Source organism: Carassius carassius, chromosome 1 (genome assembly GCF_963082965.1).
Source record: "Carassius carassius chromosome 1, fCarCar2.1, whole genome shotgun sequence".
Lineage (NCBI taxonomy): Eukaryota > Metazoa > Chordata > Actinopteri > Cypriniformes > Cyprinidae > Carassius > Carassius carassius.
Window position 1 is genome coordinate 30627863 of NC_081755.1, and position 16007 is coordinate 30643869.

The following is a 16007-nucleotide window of genomic DNA, read 5'->3' on the forward strand; positions in this document are numbered from 1 at the left end:
AAATATGTGGTGTAGAAGTACTTTCATCAAAGTTTTTTTTTGTTTTGTGTTTTTTTTTTTTTTTTGCGTTTGCTTCTTGATTTTTGTGTGAACGTGTTTATCTCCAAGAGTGCAGGAACTTGGCTCAAATATATCCTCAAACTGTGCCGCCTACACTACAGTTAACTCAACTTGCAGAGAACATGCCTTGTTGACACACATGAATGGAGTGGAGTGGGATTTGAGGCTCTCCAGAGTAATCAGTATTTTATGTGTCACACTGTAGAATCTGAAGAAGTGTAAATAAGAGTAATAGTACATAACAAATAATATGCTGGTTATGTTTTCATTCCTTTTCTCTCTAACTGAATGCAATGTTATTTTTTGCCTAATTATTTAATAATAACATTAACAGTGAAGCTTGCATGTAACGGGTGGGGTGGGTGGAGCTTAATAAAATCACAAAAATAAGGCTTCATGTTAAGAAAGAATTGTACACAAGCATTTCCAAAACTGTCAAAGGTTATTTAAAAATAAAGCATTCATTAATTATTTTATGACAAACATTTTACTGTCTTAAGTGTACTCATTTATTTAGCCTATAAAGTAAAATTATAAAAATAACTTTTTATATGATTTTTTATCATTATTATTTAGGCTATTATTATACAGGTTATGCATAAGAAGCTTTTATCCAAAACGACTTACAAAAGAGGAAAAAATGACTCCAGAGTCAGTCACAATGGCCGGTTTATTGTACAATATAATAATTGTACAATAAGTGCTATTATAAGATAATCACAAATTGAACACCGATTTTGATGCACATCTTTCTTATTAAATATTAAATCTTTGTATTCCACATCGATGATAAAGAATCACTTAAGACACTTTGCTGTAAACCTATTCCACATAATAATATTCAATAAAACCGTCGCCACGGATTTATTTTTTTTCTCCTTCCTTCAGGTGACGTGCGGGGCTCCGTAGATATCCGCAAATACGGGAGACTTTTATTTTATTTGTGAAGTGTCGTAAATTTGTAGTGACGCGTTCCTTTACGGCAGGCCTCTCACCGCACCGTCTGGAAGTAAGCGTGCCTCCTTGAATCAATACGAAATTGTACTCCAGTAAAGGTATGTTTTACGTGATATGATCTCAGATAGTGTATTATAACAGTCAAGAGCGAAGGCTAGAAACCGAAGCTCACGGAAAATAACTGAGATCAGTCAGTTCCCGTATAATGAGATGTGCGCTGCTCAATGCATCAGCTGATTTTACCATGGATTTAACGCGCTCAGTCCTTCCGCGCTGCTGGTTATCAGTCAAACTTATGTTGACATCGTGTCAACGACTCTTGTAGAGTAATAACATATGACTTTTACAATGTAAAGAAGAAGAAAAAGTCATTGGGAGAGGGAAGGGTTCTTGTGTGTGACTTCGCTAATGCGTTGAGTCTTTTCATCGTGGAGGATGTCGTAGAAATGCTAACGTCGCTGCACAGTGGCTTCACTGATAAGAGGAGAGAGCATCCGAAGCCCTGCTCATTCCAAGCGCTGTGTATTATTTATATCCAGTGTATTCAATAACATTATTTTCGTGTTGTATTTCGATTTTACAGAAAACTTGCTGATCATTGAGAACAAAGCTTCAGATCGTATTTAGGTCTGTCACGATAACAACTCTTTCTTGTGCGATATGTTGCCCCAGAAATAATTGCGATAAGCGATATTAGTGTCATTTTATGCTACTAAATATATAACGTTAATCATAATGTAACCGCATAATAATGCAAGAAGGCCTACAAACTTCCAAATGACAACAAACTTAAGTTAAGAATATTTAGATCATGGAAATGAAGTTATCAAAATATTAGATATCCTAAAAAACCTGAATAGATAGCAAATAAACATTTTCTAACAAAAAAAAAAAATTCACAAAGATAATTTCCATCTACAGATGTTTCCCTGATCTTGTTTTCTCTGTGAATGAAGGGTGCACACTATTGCTGAAAAACACAATCACTTCTTAGCAGTCAGATGTCTGTGTGCATAAAGGTACAGATCACTAAACAAGACCATATCTGTAGATGAAACCTTTTTTTTTTTTTTGTAGACGCACTTTTCTTTTGTTTGAACTAGCTCCTCATGACTACACCACGTTATGTACGAGAAGCTGCAGAAAACATGGGCGCAAGTGGAATGTACAAAACATGGTGACATTAATATTTAAGTAAATATAATGGCCGATATGTTGCAGCACCAAAAATGATTGAGGTCATGTACATATATTGATCATTGCAACAGGCCTAGTCTTGTGTCCGGAACCAGCTTTATATATATATATATTTCTCATGCTGCTATACAACAATTTTACTTGCATTGTAATTTACTTAATTTTTAATTTTTTTAATCTACTTAAAATTTACTTATACTGGTTATGCTGGTAATGTTTCTTTTAAAGCCAGTGCTCTGTTTCAAGAGACAAAGTACAGAAATATATAGAAGTATATTTATAAAATATAACATATAGAAGTGTTCTTAAGTGGTGCCTTATTTTATACTGCTAATTATGTACATTTTGTTAGGCAATGGCAAAGTTCCATGCACCTGTGATCCAGGACAACCCGTCAGGATGGGGTCCTTGTGCTGTTCCTGAGAAGTTTAAAGACATGCCCTACCAGCCTTTCAGTAAAGGAGACCGACTGGGAAAGGTGAATTCTCTTTAATATTCCCTGCTCAATCCTGTTATTTTGTATAACTGTGAAAGGTGGAAGATCATAATTGTATTTTTTCCTCCAGAAAGTGAATTGCTATTATTTTTGTATACAGGTAGCAGACTGGACTGGTGCAACGTACCAGGATAAGAGATACACAAGTGAGTGTTGGCACATTTATTTTTATATGTGTTCACCCAACAGCAGTTGCTCTTTTGGGACCTTTCTTTTTTTTTGCTAAAGTCTCTTATCGGTCAGAATGGTTGTTCTCTGCTCTTTTTAGATAAATACTCCTCTCAGTTCGGAGGCGGCAGTCAGTATGCTTATTTCCATGAGGAGGACGAGACCAGCTTCCAGTTGGTGGACACTGCTAAGACTCAGAAGACGGCCTATCAGAAGAACCGTATGCGGTTCGCTCAGGTGGGTTTCTGAAAATTTACATTATTACTCTCTTACTATAACCTCCCTCTTCTCGCATTTTTAAGTCTTTATCATATTCTGTGCTTTTCTTCTACAGAGGAATCTTCGGAGAGACAAAGATCGCAGGACCCTTACTCAGTTCAACATGCAGACCCTGCCTAAGAGCGCCAAGCAGAAGGAAAGGTGAGTTCTGCTTAACCAGTAGGGGGAAAAAAAACACTAAAACATTTATGGCGCTTTTCCATTACGAGTACCAGCTCGACTCGGCTCGCTTTTCGCTCCGTTTTCCATTGCAGATAGTACCTCCACAATAGTACCTGGTTGTCATAGCCACGCTGCAGGAAACTGCCGTGACGTAATCTTCTACGCGACACACACCCGCTACCCACACACACAGGACAATGGAGGAAATCGAGTGCATGTTGTTTTTGATCCTCGGGATATATTGGATATATCACGCAATCTCTGGCCAAACTTTTTAAAAATGGTGGGGTTATTCTGGATACTATCTGGATACTATTGCTGGCGCGTGTAATGATGACGCAGTGAATAGTGACGATTCTCTCTGACCAATCAGCAGTCTGCTGTGTTTTCACGTCACATTATAGTATCGCCTCAGCTCGCTTGGAACCTCGCCGGAGGTGGTACGAAAAAAAGTACCTGGAAGCCGGTACAGGTACAACTTTTACACAGTGGAAAACCAAACAGAGCAGAGTCGAGGTGAGCTGGTACTGTGTAGTGGAAAAGCGCCATTAGCTGTGACCTGTCAACATGCACTCACCCTTATGTTTCTGGGGATAGGGACCGTATGCGCTTGCAGAAGAAATTCCAGAAGCAGTTTGGAGTTCGGCAGAAGTGGGATCAGAAGTCACAGGTATTGAATTCATCTGTTTCATCTCTTTTCATCTTTTCTTTGATCTCCAGCACCACAGCATTTCACCTCCACTTTCATTTTCTTATCGCAGTCTTAAATATTTTGCACACTTTACTACCAGTCGTGTTTTACCATCGTCGCCTTTCAGCATTTGACTTTTCATTCACCCCCCATCTATATTTAGATTCATACAAAGAAAACAATGCTGTTTTGTTTTAACATTTGATTAATTTATTTCTGAAGAATTTCATGTTTCTAATAGCTAAAATTTCATGTAAACCTAAAATTACTATTTTATTTGCATCTTTGTTCTGTTGTTCGTAATTAGCTTCTGTTGGTACTAGTGTTAATTTAGTCAATGAAAAATGTTTGTTGACTAGCTTTTTTCCCATGACTAAGACGAGATGACAATAAGGTCAATAAACGATAACTAATACATAAATGTGCAAAATAATTGACTAAAATGAAGACTCAAATGCACTCACTAGACCTCTGTTGTTTTAATAGAGAAATTGACTATTTCAATTTTGGAATAACTTGGAATTCTAATGTTGTAATTTTTTTGTTTCATTTGTTTTTATAATGTAGACAGAGAGATTTCATAAGTCTTTGGTATTGATTTATATAATAAAAAGTTTATAATAAATAAGTACACTAGATGAGGCAAAATACACCATGTGTTTGTCCAGATCCTATTGATTTGTGATGAAACTGCAATACCTGAAATGCAAAAATTAAATAAATTTCTCAAATGAGAACAATCATTACAATTATAATTTTGAGAGAGAAAAAAATATTAGCAGTTGAAGTATTTGAAACCTGACTAAAATGCTTATTTTTATTGAATAAACAAAAACAGGACAAGTTTTCCTGAATATGATAGCTAAAATGTACATTTGAGTAAAATTAAGACCAAATAAAAAATGGATGCCAAAATTAATACTGCTGTATGGTTAATTAAGAATAATCTTATTGCTCAAATGTCAAGTTTTCATTAACTAAAACTAGACTAAAATACTTCAGGTTTACATAGATTAAAACTTGAAATGAAAAAGCTTACAAAATTAACACTGGTTCGTACAATTTTTTGGTCTTATTTTATTACTATTTGTTTTGAATAAACGTAACCCCCCCCCCCCCCCCCCGCTTTTTTTTATTTTTGCCTTTGTTAGACTAAGACTAATGTGTTTTTGTGCCAATTTCCAATTTTAATAATGAAATTTATCCGAAGAATTTGATAACACTTTATATTAAGGTGTCCTTGTTACACATGTTGCATGTACTTACTATAATAATAATACTACATTATGCATTATTACATGCAAGTAACCCTAAACCAAATCCTAACCCTAAAGTAAATATAGTTAATTAATATTACTCTGTACTTAAATGTATAATTACACTGTAACAAGGACACCAGTAAAGTCTAACCAAAACTATTAGATGTTGTAACAACATAATTCAAGCACAGATTACTATATTGTGCTAGTTATCATGAAATTAAATGCTTCCCTTTGACGTATAAGGTTTTAGTCATATTGCCTGCCCATAGTTTTAGTATTGAATTTCAGTTTCAGCTAGGTAACAAACTCAGTGCTTTTCCCTTTGCTACTCCTTCATTGGCTAAATTGATTCGGACTCTTCTCCCGTGAGTTCAGACCCAGCTCAAGCCCAGGGACTCCTCTGTGGAGGTGCGCAGTGACTGGGAGGTGAAGGAGGAGATGGACTTCCCCAGGCTCATGAAAATGAGATACATGGATGTGGCCGACCCGGCTGACATGTAAGCACTCTGACGTTAATCAGGTCACTGACAGATCATTTTGTGTGAGCGTGTTGCTCTCGAGGGAGTCCTTCAATGAGTTTTTTTTTTCCTCAGTGAGTGCTGTGGCGCTCTTGAGCACTACGACAAGGCTTTCGATCGCGTCACCACACGCAACGAAAAACCACTCAAGAGCATCAAGAGGGTCTTCCACACCGTTACCACCACTGATGACCCCGTGATCCGCAAGGTACTCCAAAGCACACTCACACATGATCACTTCAGACAATCTTATATTTCTTTTTTTCAATTATAAGTGGCAATGCTAATGTATTTTGTTCTGAAAATGACATTCACAGTTGGCAAAAACCCAGGGCAATGTGTTTGCCACAGATGCCATCCTGGCAACTCTGATGTGCTGCACACGCTCAGTCAACTCCTGGGATATCATCGTCCAGCGTGTGGGCAACAAGCTCTTTTTCGACAAGAGAGACAACTCTGATTTTGGTAAGCATGTGCTTCAGATGAGTGTGCCTCATTTCGATGGATGTCAAAGGCTGTAGAGTCTTTATACTGGCCATTTTCGGATTTAACACAAGAGCAATTGCATTTTCGCTTGCCTTGATATGAAGGGCTCAGAAAGGATTACCCAGGGTCAGTGTGAAGGGGGTCGCACAGTAGATGAAAAGGAAAGCAGTGTCGCATCATGCCACATCTTTAAAATTGAAACGTGTTGTTTTCTGTGAGTGTGTGAACACAATTCAGGCTGTTCAAAATCCTGCCATGCCACCCATGTACTTTTTTGTATATTCATTCCAAATTGATGTTTATGTACATAATGAATTCACCCTAGTCTGTTAGGTGGTGAATTGTGAGTCTTTCAGGAAACGTGTGTATCTGTAGCTTGAATAAAGTTTATGTGGTTCATATAGAGAGCTATAATAGTATAGATTGTACTTTCGCTTTCCGTTTGTTCTGTTTATTTCAAACCCTGATCTTCAAACTCACTGACACCACTTTGTTCATTCCTGATATGGATTTCTGCCCTAGTTTCTGCATTACTAGTTTTTGAGCACAATATTTTCAGATTCAGCAGATTTAAATATGTGAAAGTAAAGGTATCAAGCTGGTTATCAGATGAGGTTTTGTCAAATTTGCAAGTGTTTTTTTTTTTTTAATCTTGGTACTATCAATTAGTATAGATACTGAATGTTACATCTTCATGTAGGCAGCCGTGGTCTAATGGATAGAGAGTTGGACTTGTAATCTGAAGGTCACAGGTTTGAGTCTCAGGTCTGGCAGGGATTGTATGTTTGGGGAGTGAATACCCAGCGCTCTGTTCCACCTTCAATACCACGACTGAGGTGAGGCCCTTGTGCAAGGCACTGAACCCCCAACTGCTCCCTGGCTGCCCACTGCTCTGGGTGTGTGTTCACTGCTGTGTGTGTGCACTGGGATGGGTTCTGAGCACATTCTGGGTACGGGTCACCATACTTGGCTACACGTCACTTTCACTGTGATTACCAGTGTAATAAACAGTCAAGCCCTGATAATTCAATTATTTGTGTTTTTGTTGCATAAAGTAATATCTGTGCACGTGTGCGGTTTTAAAGCTTAAACTTTTTCTCCTTCGTAGACCTGCTTACTGTGAGTGAGACTGCTAATGAGCCGCCTCAGGATGAGGGCAGTTCCCTCAACTCCCCCCGAAACCTGGCCATGGAGGCCACCTACATCAACCACAACTTCAGCCAGCAGTGCCTCCGAATGGTATGCTTGGGTTTTCCACAGTAAACCGGCCATTAACATGATACATTAATGATCCAGACTCCGTTTCAGACAAAGATATTTGTGTGAATGTTTTTTGTTTGTTGCTTTGGTGTCAGGGAGGAGAGAGGTACAAGTTTCCCAATCCTAACCCATTTGTTGAGGAGGACATGGAGAAGAGTGAGGTGGCATCTGTTGCCTACAGGTTTGTGCTAACCTTTTGTAGATGGATACAGACAGATATCATTTTTGTAACATTTACCTTGAAATTTGTTCAGACAGGCAGAATTAATTTTTTTTAATTCCCTTATCTGTGTTTTTTGTGTGTGTGTGTGTGGCTTTAAATCAGATCTGACTTTTGTTACAGACTAAGCATGGTGTTTGAGCCTGAGATTCTGATATATTTGAGTGCTGTTTGAACAGCCCAAGAATTATCAAATATATAATAAGCAATTATTATTAGTAGTAGTAGTATTATTAATTCTTAACAAAGGATTAATATTAAGCAGAAATAGTGACCTCACCTGACTGATTCTCAGGTACCGGAGGTGGAAGCTCGGGGATGACATTGACCTCATTGTGCGCTGTGAGCATGATGGAGTGATGACCGGTGCAAACGGAGAAGTCTCTTTCATCAATGTCAAGGCCCTGAACGAGTGGGACTCCAGAGTAAGACACAGAAAGAGAGCTGGATAATTGTATTTGGCTGTTTCAGAGATACAGGTGATATATTTCTGTGCTCTTGACAGTACTGCAATGGAGTGGACTGGAGACAGAAACTGGATTCCCAGAGAGGAGCGGTTCTGGCCACAGAGCTGAAGAACAACAGTTACAAATTGGCCCGTTGGACCTGCTGTGCCATTCTCGCGGGATCGGAGTACCTCAAATTAGGGTGAGAAGCATATAACCGTTTCTATATGATGTTGATTTTTCAAGTCATTTCCTGTCCAATTTCTCACTGCACATCCTTCTCTCTTTAGGTACGTCTCCCGTTATCATGTCAAGGACTCATCTAGGCATGTCATCTTGGGCACACAGCAGTTCAAGCCCAACGAGTTTGCCAGCCAAATTAACCTGAGCATGGAGAACGCCTGGGGCATCCTGCGCTGTGTGATCGACATCTGTCGCAAGCTGGAGGAGGGCAAATACCTCATCCTCAAGGACCCTAATAAGGCAAGGAGGAAGCTGTGCTGGGTTTCAAGTCTTGCATTGCAGAATTGAGATGTTTGATATATAATGCAACAAAGCAGGAAGCTCCAAATGACTACTGAAGGAGTAATTTTCTCTGATTTATGTATATATAAAACCCATCTAAACATTTTTTGTTATTAACAGACCTCGAGTAGAAGTCAAATATACTGTGTGGTATCGGTGGTGTTAATTTTAGTTGTAAAACTGTGCCAGTAGGAATCACCTTGGCAGCTTCAAAGTGTTTTTCTGCATTCAAGATTATTAATGCATAACACTGTGTGTGTGTGTGTGTGTGTGTGTGTGTGTGTGTGTGTCTTACAGCAAGTAATCAGGGTGTACAGCTTGCCTGATGGAACATTCAGCTCGGATGAAGATGAAGAGGAGGAGGATGAAGACGAGGAAGAAGACGAAGAGGGTGAGGATAACGGATTGTTTCTCACTTCATTGCCTTTTTCCATATATTTGTTTTTATCTGGTTACCTCTGTGTCTAATGCACTTTTAATTTCCCCCAACAGATGAAGACAATTAAGGTGTCATTAACTACCACAGCTGTTGGTATTATGTGTTTCAATGCTGTCAGAGCTGAATAAAGATAATTGATTATTAATTCACTGTGGTGATGTGTCTGTCTGTTTTATAATGAGCACATTCAGGTTTGACTGCCTTTCCTGTTTTAATCATTGTAGATTCGATTATAAAGTTTGAGGGCAGTATAAGTTGGGGGTTCGATTCCCTGGGAACACGAGAAGTAAAAATTGATAGCCTGAATGTACTGTAATTCGCTTTGGATAAAAGCGTCTGCTTAATGCAAGAATTTTAAAATGCATAATGAGCTAAGCTGCATATGTTTGATCAAAAACAAAAAACAGTGGAATATTAAAATAACTTATGTTTGAATGTTTATGTAATTTATTACTGATTTCAAAGCTGAATTTTCAGAATAATTTCTCCACTCTATTAGAAATCATTCTAATACGATGATTTGATGGTCAATAAACACTACTTATCAGTATTGAAGGCAGCTTTGCTCCTTAAAGGGATAGTTCATCCAAAGATAAAAATTCTATCTTTAATTACTCACCCTCATGTCCTTCCAAATCTGTAAGACCTTTTTTCATCTTCAGAACACAAATTAGGATATTTTTGATGAACTCTTAAGAGCTCTCTGCCCCTGCATAGACCACAATGCAACTGTAATTTTCCCAGGTCGAGAAACATGCCAAAGACATGGGTGGCTCAACCATAATTTTACTAAGCTACTTTTTGTGCACAACGAAAACAATAATTGAAACAATTTATTAAACAATTCTTCTCACCGAGTTACTGTCTTCGCCATTTAGAGTGTACCCCAGAATGTAATCAATATAGTTTATGTTCAGTAGACCGCGTGCATGCTGAACGTAAACAATGCTGCAGTTGTGTTGCTGTCTGTGGAGGGTCTGAGAACTCTCGAATTTAATCAAAAATACCTTAATTTGTGTTCCGAAGAGGAACAAAGGTCTTACAGGTTTGGAACGACATGAGTGTGAGTAATTAATGACAAAATGTTCATTTTTGGCTGAACTAACCATTAAAACATGTATGCCTTATGGAATATAATTATTAAAGCCTGCATGAAATCAAAATTTACAATGTTTATTTTGTTAGTGCACAATGTCTTAAGGTGAAAAATTAATCTGTGCAAGTTAATCCTCTGAAAAAAAAATAATTTGTCTTGGAAATCTTTAATCAAAATCTGATCATTTGCTTCTGCTCCGGAATGGCAGGCCTCCTCGGATGACTGATGGCTTTGACAGAATTTGCTTAACCATGCCATCCAAACTGTCAGTTTGCTGCGAGTGAAACATTAGAGGAGCATAAAAATAAACCCCCCCCTCTCTCTACTCAATATTCGGTTTCAGTTGGAAATATTTCACCATACTGAAATACAGTGTCTATTGCAATGTCTAACGTTGCTACTGTACAAAGCACAGTAAACTATTTCTATAAAAATATTGCACGACTGATATTTTGCATTAAATAGTGTTTTATGATACTATTGTACACACAACCATTTATTACCACTGTTCATTTATTACCACATTGCTGCTGTTCATAATGTACATATAAACCTACATTGCACTCCTATTTATATTCTGTAAATACTCTGCTTAATAATGTATATAGCAACTCCACTATACATACTGTAAATTATAGCTTCACTCTGCACTTATCTGTATATAAAAAACTATATTCTTGCACTTCTAGTTTGATGAGGTTCATTAGCTCTGAACTTGTAATCTGCATAATGACAATAAAGTTGAATCTAATCTAAAAAAAAAAAAAAAAAACTGGTTCACACGGACTGTAAACAAAAATCCAATTTGTTAAAGTGGACACTTTACTGAACGTTTAGGTAATGTAAAAACAAAAATAAAATGTATATGTATTTTTGTTGAATGTCATACTTTATATATATATATGGCTTGTATAGGAGAATATGGAGCACGCACACGAAGAGGGAAAATACTCAAATTATTGTGGGGGGTGGGAGAACAATGTTTATAAAACCATTTTTAATGTCCAGTGCAAAACATGCTGGTTCTTTTGTGAGTGTTTTCAGTTTGTTTTGGTGTCCAAGTCCCAGATGAAGTTCAGTGGTAAGTCGTTCATTCTTTCTTTAAAGGTCTGGTCAAACATTTTATTTTGTGCCACAGTGAATGTGTTTTTCCAATCTCCTACTGTGCCTGCAACAGCAAACCAATTATAACAACAGAATAAGTGAAGGATACAACCTGTCTACACTTTCCAAGTTTGTAATCTTTGAACACTGAACTTTGCGCATGAATTGGGGCTTAAGCAGATGATCTCCAGGAACAAATTCAGTTTGGCCTTGGGTCCTTCTTCATATTTTTAAAAGTGGCTTTTTCCACAATATGTAAGGTAGCAGCATCATCCAGGTTTTTCTCCAAGAACTTGTAGATTTTCTCCACTGCTGTCCTGAGATCCTGAATGTGGCACCAAATACATCAGTGTAAGGACGGTATAAAGATAAATCTTAAATATAGCTGCAAGCAGTGATTACTGGGGTTGAATTGCTTTATGATATTTAAGCGCATTAGGAAAAATACATCGTGTATTATTTAACAAGCCTGTAACCAGCTATTTCAGTAAATAAAAAGAGCTTTTTTGCAATTCCAGGTAATTTACAATAGAAATGTTTATTAACATTTATGGCTGTTGTAATGCCATCTATGGTCCGACTCTGATCTCCATAAAACTTTGCATGCTTCTTTACAATCGTCTGTCACGTGCGTTCATCTGGTTTTTATTTAGGATTTATAGGCTTTTGGGTATAAATGGCCATGCCCATTTTTCAAATTATCGTTATAGCTACCCAAAGAGTGAAGTATATAAGTTATGTACTGCAGTGGTTTTATTGAGGTTGTGCGAAAAACCTAGGACTAGTTCGCAAAAGTAGGTTTGTTTATTTTTTAACTATTTAATAAATTATTTGCTAGCGGTGGTTCTTGAGGTAAAGTTTTTCAGAATGAATAGATCTATGAAATGAATATTGTGTGGATGTGTGAAACACCACGCGATTACAGAGGCTTAAAACTCGTTGGTGCCACCTGGTGAACGATTTCTTTCAAAATTCTTACAGACCTTGAGGACCATGAGTCAAACCAAATTGGAAGACAAGCCTGCAACCTTTAGCAAAAAAATAGCATAATGGCTAAAGTGAACGCTGCAACTTTTGCAATGGACTGGGAAGGAGACCAGAGTCCTTTTTTTAATGGATGTCAACGGAGGAAAGGCTTCACTACGCTGAATAAACAGCTTTTGTGAGGAATCAGCTTATTATTTAATGAATCAACAACCAGTTTGCTAAATAAAGAATACGTTTGTTGGGCCTATATAAATTTTATCTTGGTAATGTTATTTTATGCTATGCTAGACAGTGTAGGTAATGTTGTGACAGGTAGGACTCATTTACCACATTATAACCAACAAATGTGCCATAATACTATTTAATAAAATATATGTAATACTGTTTATTGTCTAAAAATATTGACATTATTTTTTTCTTTGGTTTTTAGGTTTAATCTGAAATTAGTCTTTAATAATTGTAATTACTTATATGAGACCATATTCCTTATGTTTACATATATGTCAGGAGGCAATATGTCCCTTCTCGGGAGGCAGACATACTCTGTCAGTTTGAATCCAGATTAAAGACCCATCTTTTTAATCTGTTTTACACAACACACCAACACATTTCTATAATTCAAATCTGTTAAAGGATTTTTAGGCTGTATTAAATAGGTCAACTGGAACCGAGAATTCCCTTAACACCCAATGTACTTGTTACATCATAAGAAGAATGGCATCTACGCTGATATTAGTCTGTTTCGTTCTTATTCCGAGGACACTGTATCCACCAGATCCAGTCCATATCCAGTCCAGATGGTGGAGCAGCACCTAGAGACCTGTCAGTGGAGACCATGTCAACTAGATGTGCCCCAGAGACAGATCCCCAGTGAAGACCTCGTCACCTAGATGGCCATCGGCACGAGAACACAGAAACCAGTTGATTCCTCTGCTCAATCTGACTTTGCTGCAGCCTGGAATTTGAACTGCTGATTTCATCTGACGAGAGGAGAACAGAGATGTTTCTGTACTGGTTTGGTCCCAATTAATTGAAAAACCTAGAATTAGCACGCAAAAGTAAAAAAAAAAAAAAAACTAAATATTGTGCCAAATTCAAGGCATGCAATTTATCCATCCTTGGTCAAGGATTCCAACAATATAAGACACTTGAGCCCACAACTGTTTAGGAGGTCTGAGCATTTTCGATCACTGTAGTGCCACCATCTGGCCGACTGGGACGAGACTTTGTGATGTTGTAGACAGTGTGAGTACCACACTCTTAAAAATAAAGGTGCTTAAAAGGTTCCTCACAAATGTTGCCATAGATGAACCATTTTTTGTTCCAAACAGAACCATTCCGTCAAAGGTTCTTTAAAGAACCGTCCCTTTCTTACCTTTTTATAATCTGAAGGAACCTTTCGCCACAAAAAAAACTTTTGTGAAACAGAAAGGTTCTTCAGATGTTAACGGTTCTTTATGGACCAATTAGATAAAAAGGTTCTTCTATCGTATCGGGTCGCCGTGATTTTGCCAAGTAAGACATGTTCCTGAATCAACATCTTTTGTTGATCCTGGATAAACATAACTGTCCAAAAATATAGACTTAATCCAATCCAATCCCTACTCCTAAACCTAACCCTACCCCATGATAGCTGATTAACAAGGGAATAGAAGCACCTACCCCTGATGGTAAACCTAAAACAGATATTTCCTGAAAAGTTATCCCTCAATTCTGATTGGTTGATAGGAATGTTATTCCAGGATCAACAAGGATGCTGATCCTGGAACATGTTGTACTTGGTGAAATCACGTTCGCCATGGTACCGTGAAGTACCTTTATTTTAAGAATGCACACTTCCAAGTTTTAAGTCCCTACAATTTACGGTTCTGTCTGCCTGATTAGTTTAGGGGAGCATGCTGATCCTTGGACATTCTAACAATTATAATAGGGTTTCAGCACTACACGCTTAAACCTCTAAATATTTTGTATTAAAGAACATCCTGCAAATGCATTTCACATATTTTGAGGTTGTGATTACTGATTACTCACCATGACCATGTCCACAAATGATAGGAAAAGGATATTGTACTGGTCCCTTTTACTGTACCCCTCTCGGACATGATCAAACCAAGATTCTCCACCAACTATAACATGAGGTATTAATTGTTAACTCTGTTAAAAGTGACATCTACTGTACAAAAACAACTTGTTCTGAATATGGTGTTTTCGTTGTTAAAAATATTCTAATGTGCTGTAAGTCTTACCATTTCCAGCTAGATACTGCTGCAAAAATTCTTCAAAGCTCTTGCGTGTCTCAAGCTTGGCCCAGACATGGCTGAAGTGATAATATGACATTACATTGTCTTTTGGATTTCTAAGCACGTACACAATCTGTTATTTAAAAGACATGAAGAGCAGTGAGGTTTAGACCAAACAATAATGTATCTACATTTTGATTTTACAACCAAACAAGTGGCTGACATTTACTTTGCTCACACAAAATACTACATTATTATTGAAGTAGTTATTTGTTTTACATTTTGCATTGGATACCTAAATATGTTCCTCTCTTGTCCCTAAGGCCTGGTGGCAACAGTCTGGGTGTGAGATGGGTGTCAAAGAACCGTGGAGACGAGCGCAATGAATAGTCAGGTCAGCCTTAACGGTTCTCTAACCAAGGCATCTTCTCAAAATTGTTGGGAAATATTGTTTTGTCTGTAGCATCTTCACAAATTAAATTTATGATGTTCTATGTCCATATTGTACATAAAAAATATGGTTCAGCATGTTACAACCAAATAAAAATAAGACACACACACACACACACATCTTTATCGTTAGCAGCAATCTTAATAAGGGAGACTGGGACCAGTTGTCATGCTAGTTACATCTGGTTTTCGCTACTAGTGCATTATCTATTAGATTTTGAGTCAAAGTCTATTTATCTATAGACCTTTTTCCTGAGTAAACGATGAGTTATGAATGAATTACGAATTCGAACTTCTGACTGGATGCTCTTTTGTTCTTTTTCTCCATAGGAACCCATTCAAATAGTACCTATCTGTTTTAATGTAGCTAATGTCGGCAGCTTCGTGTAATCTACACACTCATTAAACTTTGAGGAGTGATGCACTGACAAATTGTCATTGTGACACTGTAAAGTGATTTCAAGTGGGTTAAAAAATTATAATTTTAATAGGTTTAACAATATATTATCAGCTCAGAATATACACTAATTTGACTAAAAATGCTGGGGACCAGAATGCAAAGCATCCTTCCGGTTAAGAGTCAGGTGTGACTTCCACGTTCAGGAAAAACATCTACCTATATTTTATTGGCATAACAATAACATGTGCCTATATAGACAAATGTCTGTACCCTTGGAGGTCTTACCAGTAAACAGAATCTGTAATCATTGCCTCTCCTTGATGAAACCCGGTATAATAAATTGATTTATGTCAAGAAAACACATTTTTACATGCAAAAATTGAAATAATTCTTAATCGTACCTGACTTTGGATACATCACTCCGCAGTGGTTTCACCTTTCGCAAAAACATAGCCCTTATATTTACAGATAGTTGTCAAGTCTTTCCATCTGCAATGTGGAGAAACCAGTTAAAGCAGATGACCTTTGGAATCAGTGTGGAAGCTGAATTTAGTGTGCAAAAAG

At 37.4% G+C, this 16007-nt stretch overlaps 1 protein-coding gene, 1 long non-coding RNA gene and 1 pseudogene across 4 annotated transcripts; 1 reads left to right on the top strand and 2 right to left on the bottom strand.

Moving 5' to 3' along the window:
• Positions 1-980: 980 nt before the first annotated feature.
• On the top strand, positions 981-9320 carry LOC132144902 (eukaryotic translation initiation factor 3 subunit D-like). 3 transcript variants are annotated; one of them, XM_059555466.1, is made up of 16 exons: positions 981-1069; positions 2567-2692; positions 2811-2856; positions 2979-3115; positions 3213-3298; positions 3917-3989; positions 5648-5769; positions 5866-5998; positions 6108-6255; positions 7385-7515; positions 7632-7717; positions 8052-8181; positions 8262-8404; positions 8493-8685; positions 9025-9118; positions 9220-9320. In XM_059555466.1, the coding sequence occupies exons 2-16, from the start codon at positions 2570-2572 to the stop codon at positions 9231-9233; spliced, it is 1659 nt and encodes a 552-aa protein (XP_059411449.1). In that variant the 5' UTR covers positions 981-1069; positions 2567-2569; the 3' UTR covers positions 9234-9320. The 3 variants fall into 3 exon arrangements, with proteins under 3 accessions (XP_059411449.1, XP_059411459.1, XP_059411468.1); XM_059555476.1 differs by having other exon boundaries at positions 1004-1115; XM_059555485.1 differs by lacking the exon at positions 981-1069 and adding an exon at positions 1188-1207.
• LOC132144915 (uncharacterized) lies at positions 2098-2549 on the bottom strand. Its single transcript, XR_009434420.1, has 2 exons — positions 2408-2549; positions 2098-2309 (listed from the first exon to the last, which is right to left on the bottom strand). It is a non-coding gene; the product is annotated as an uncharacterized LOC132144915 (long non-coding RNA).
• Positions 9321-11051: 1731 nt separating the features above from the next.
• LOC132126800 (amine sulfotransferase-like) lies at positions 11052-15894 on the bottom strand (annotated as a pseudogene).
• Positions 15895-16007: the final 113 nt, after the last annotated feature.

Bases quoted from the DNA above. Each gene is read 5' to 3' on its own strand.
- LOC132144902 (XM_059555466.1), top strand. From the start codon at position 2,570: ATGGCAAAGTTCCATGCACCTGTGATCCAGGACAACCCGTCAGGATGG. The intron at 6,256-7,384 runs GTAAGCATGTGC...TCTCCTTCGTAG, and splicing joins GAGAGACAACTCTGATTTTG to ACCTGCTTACTGTGAGTGAG. The intron at 8,182-8,261 runs GTAAGACACAGA...TGCTCTTGACAG, and splicing joins TGAACGAGTGGGACTCCAGA to TACTGCAATGGAGTGGACTG.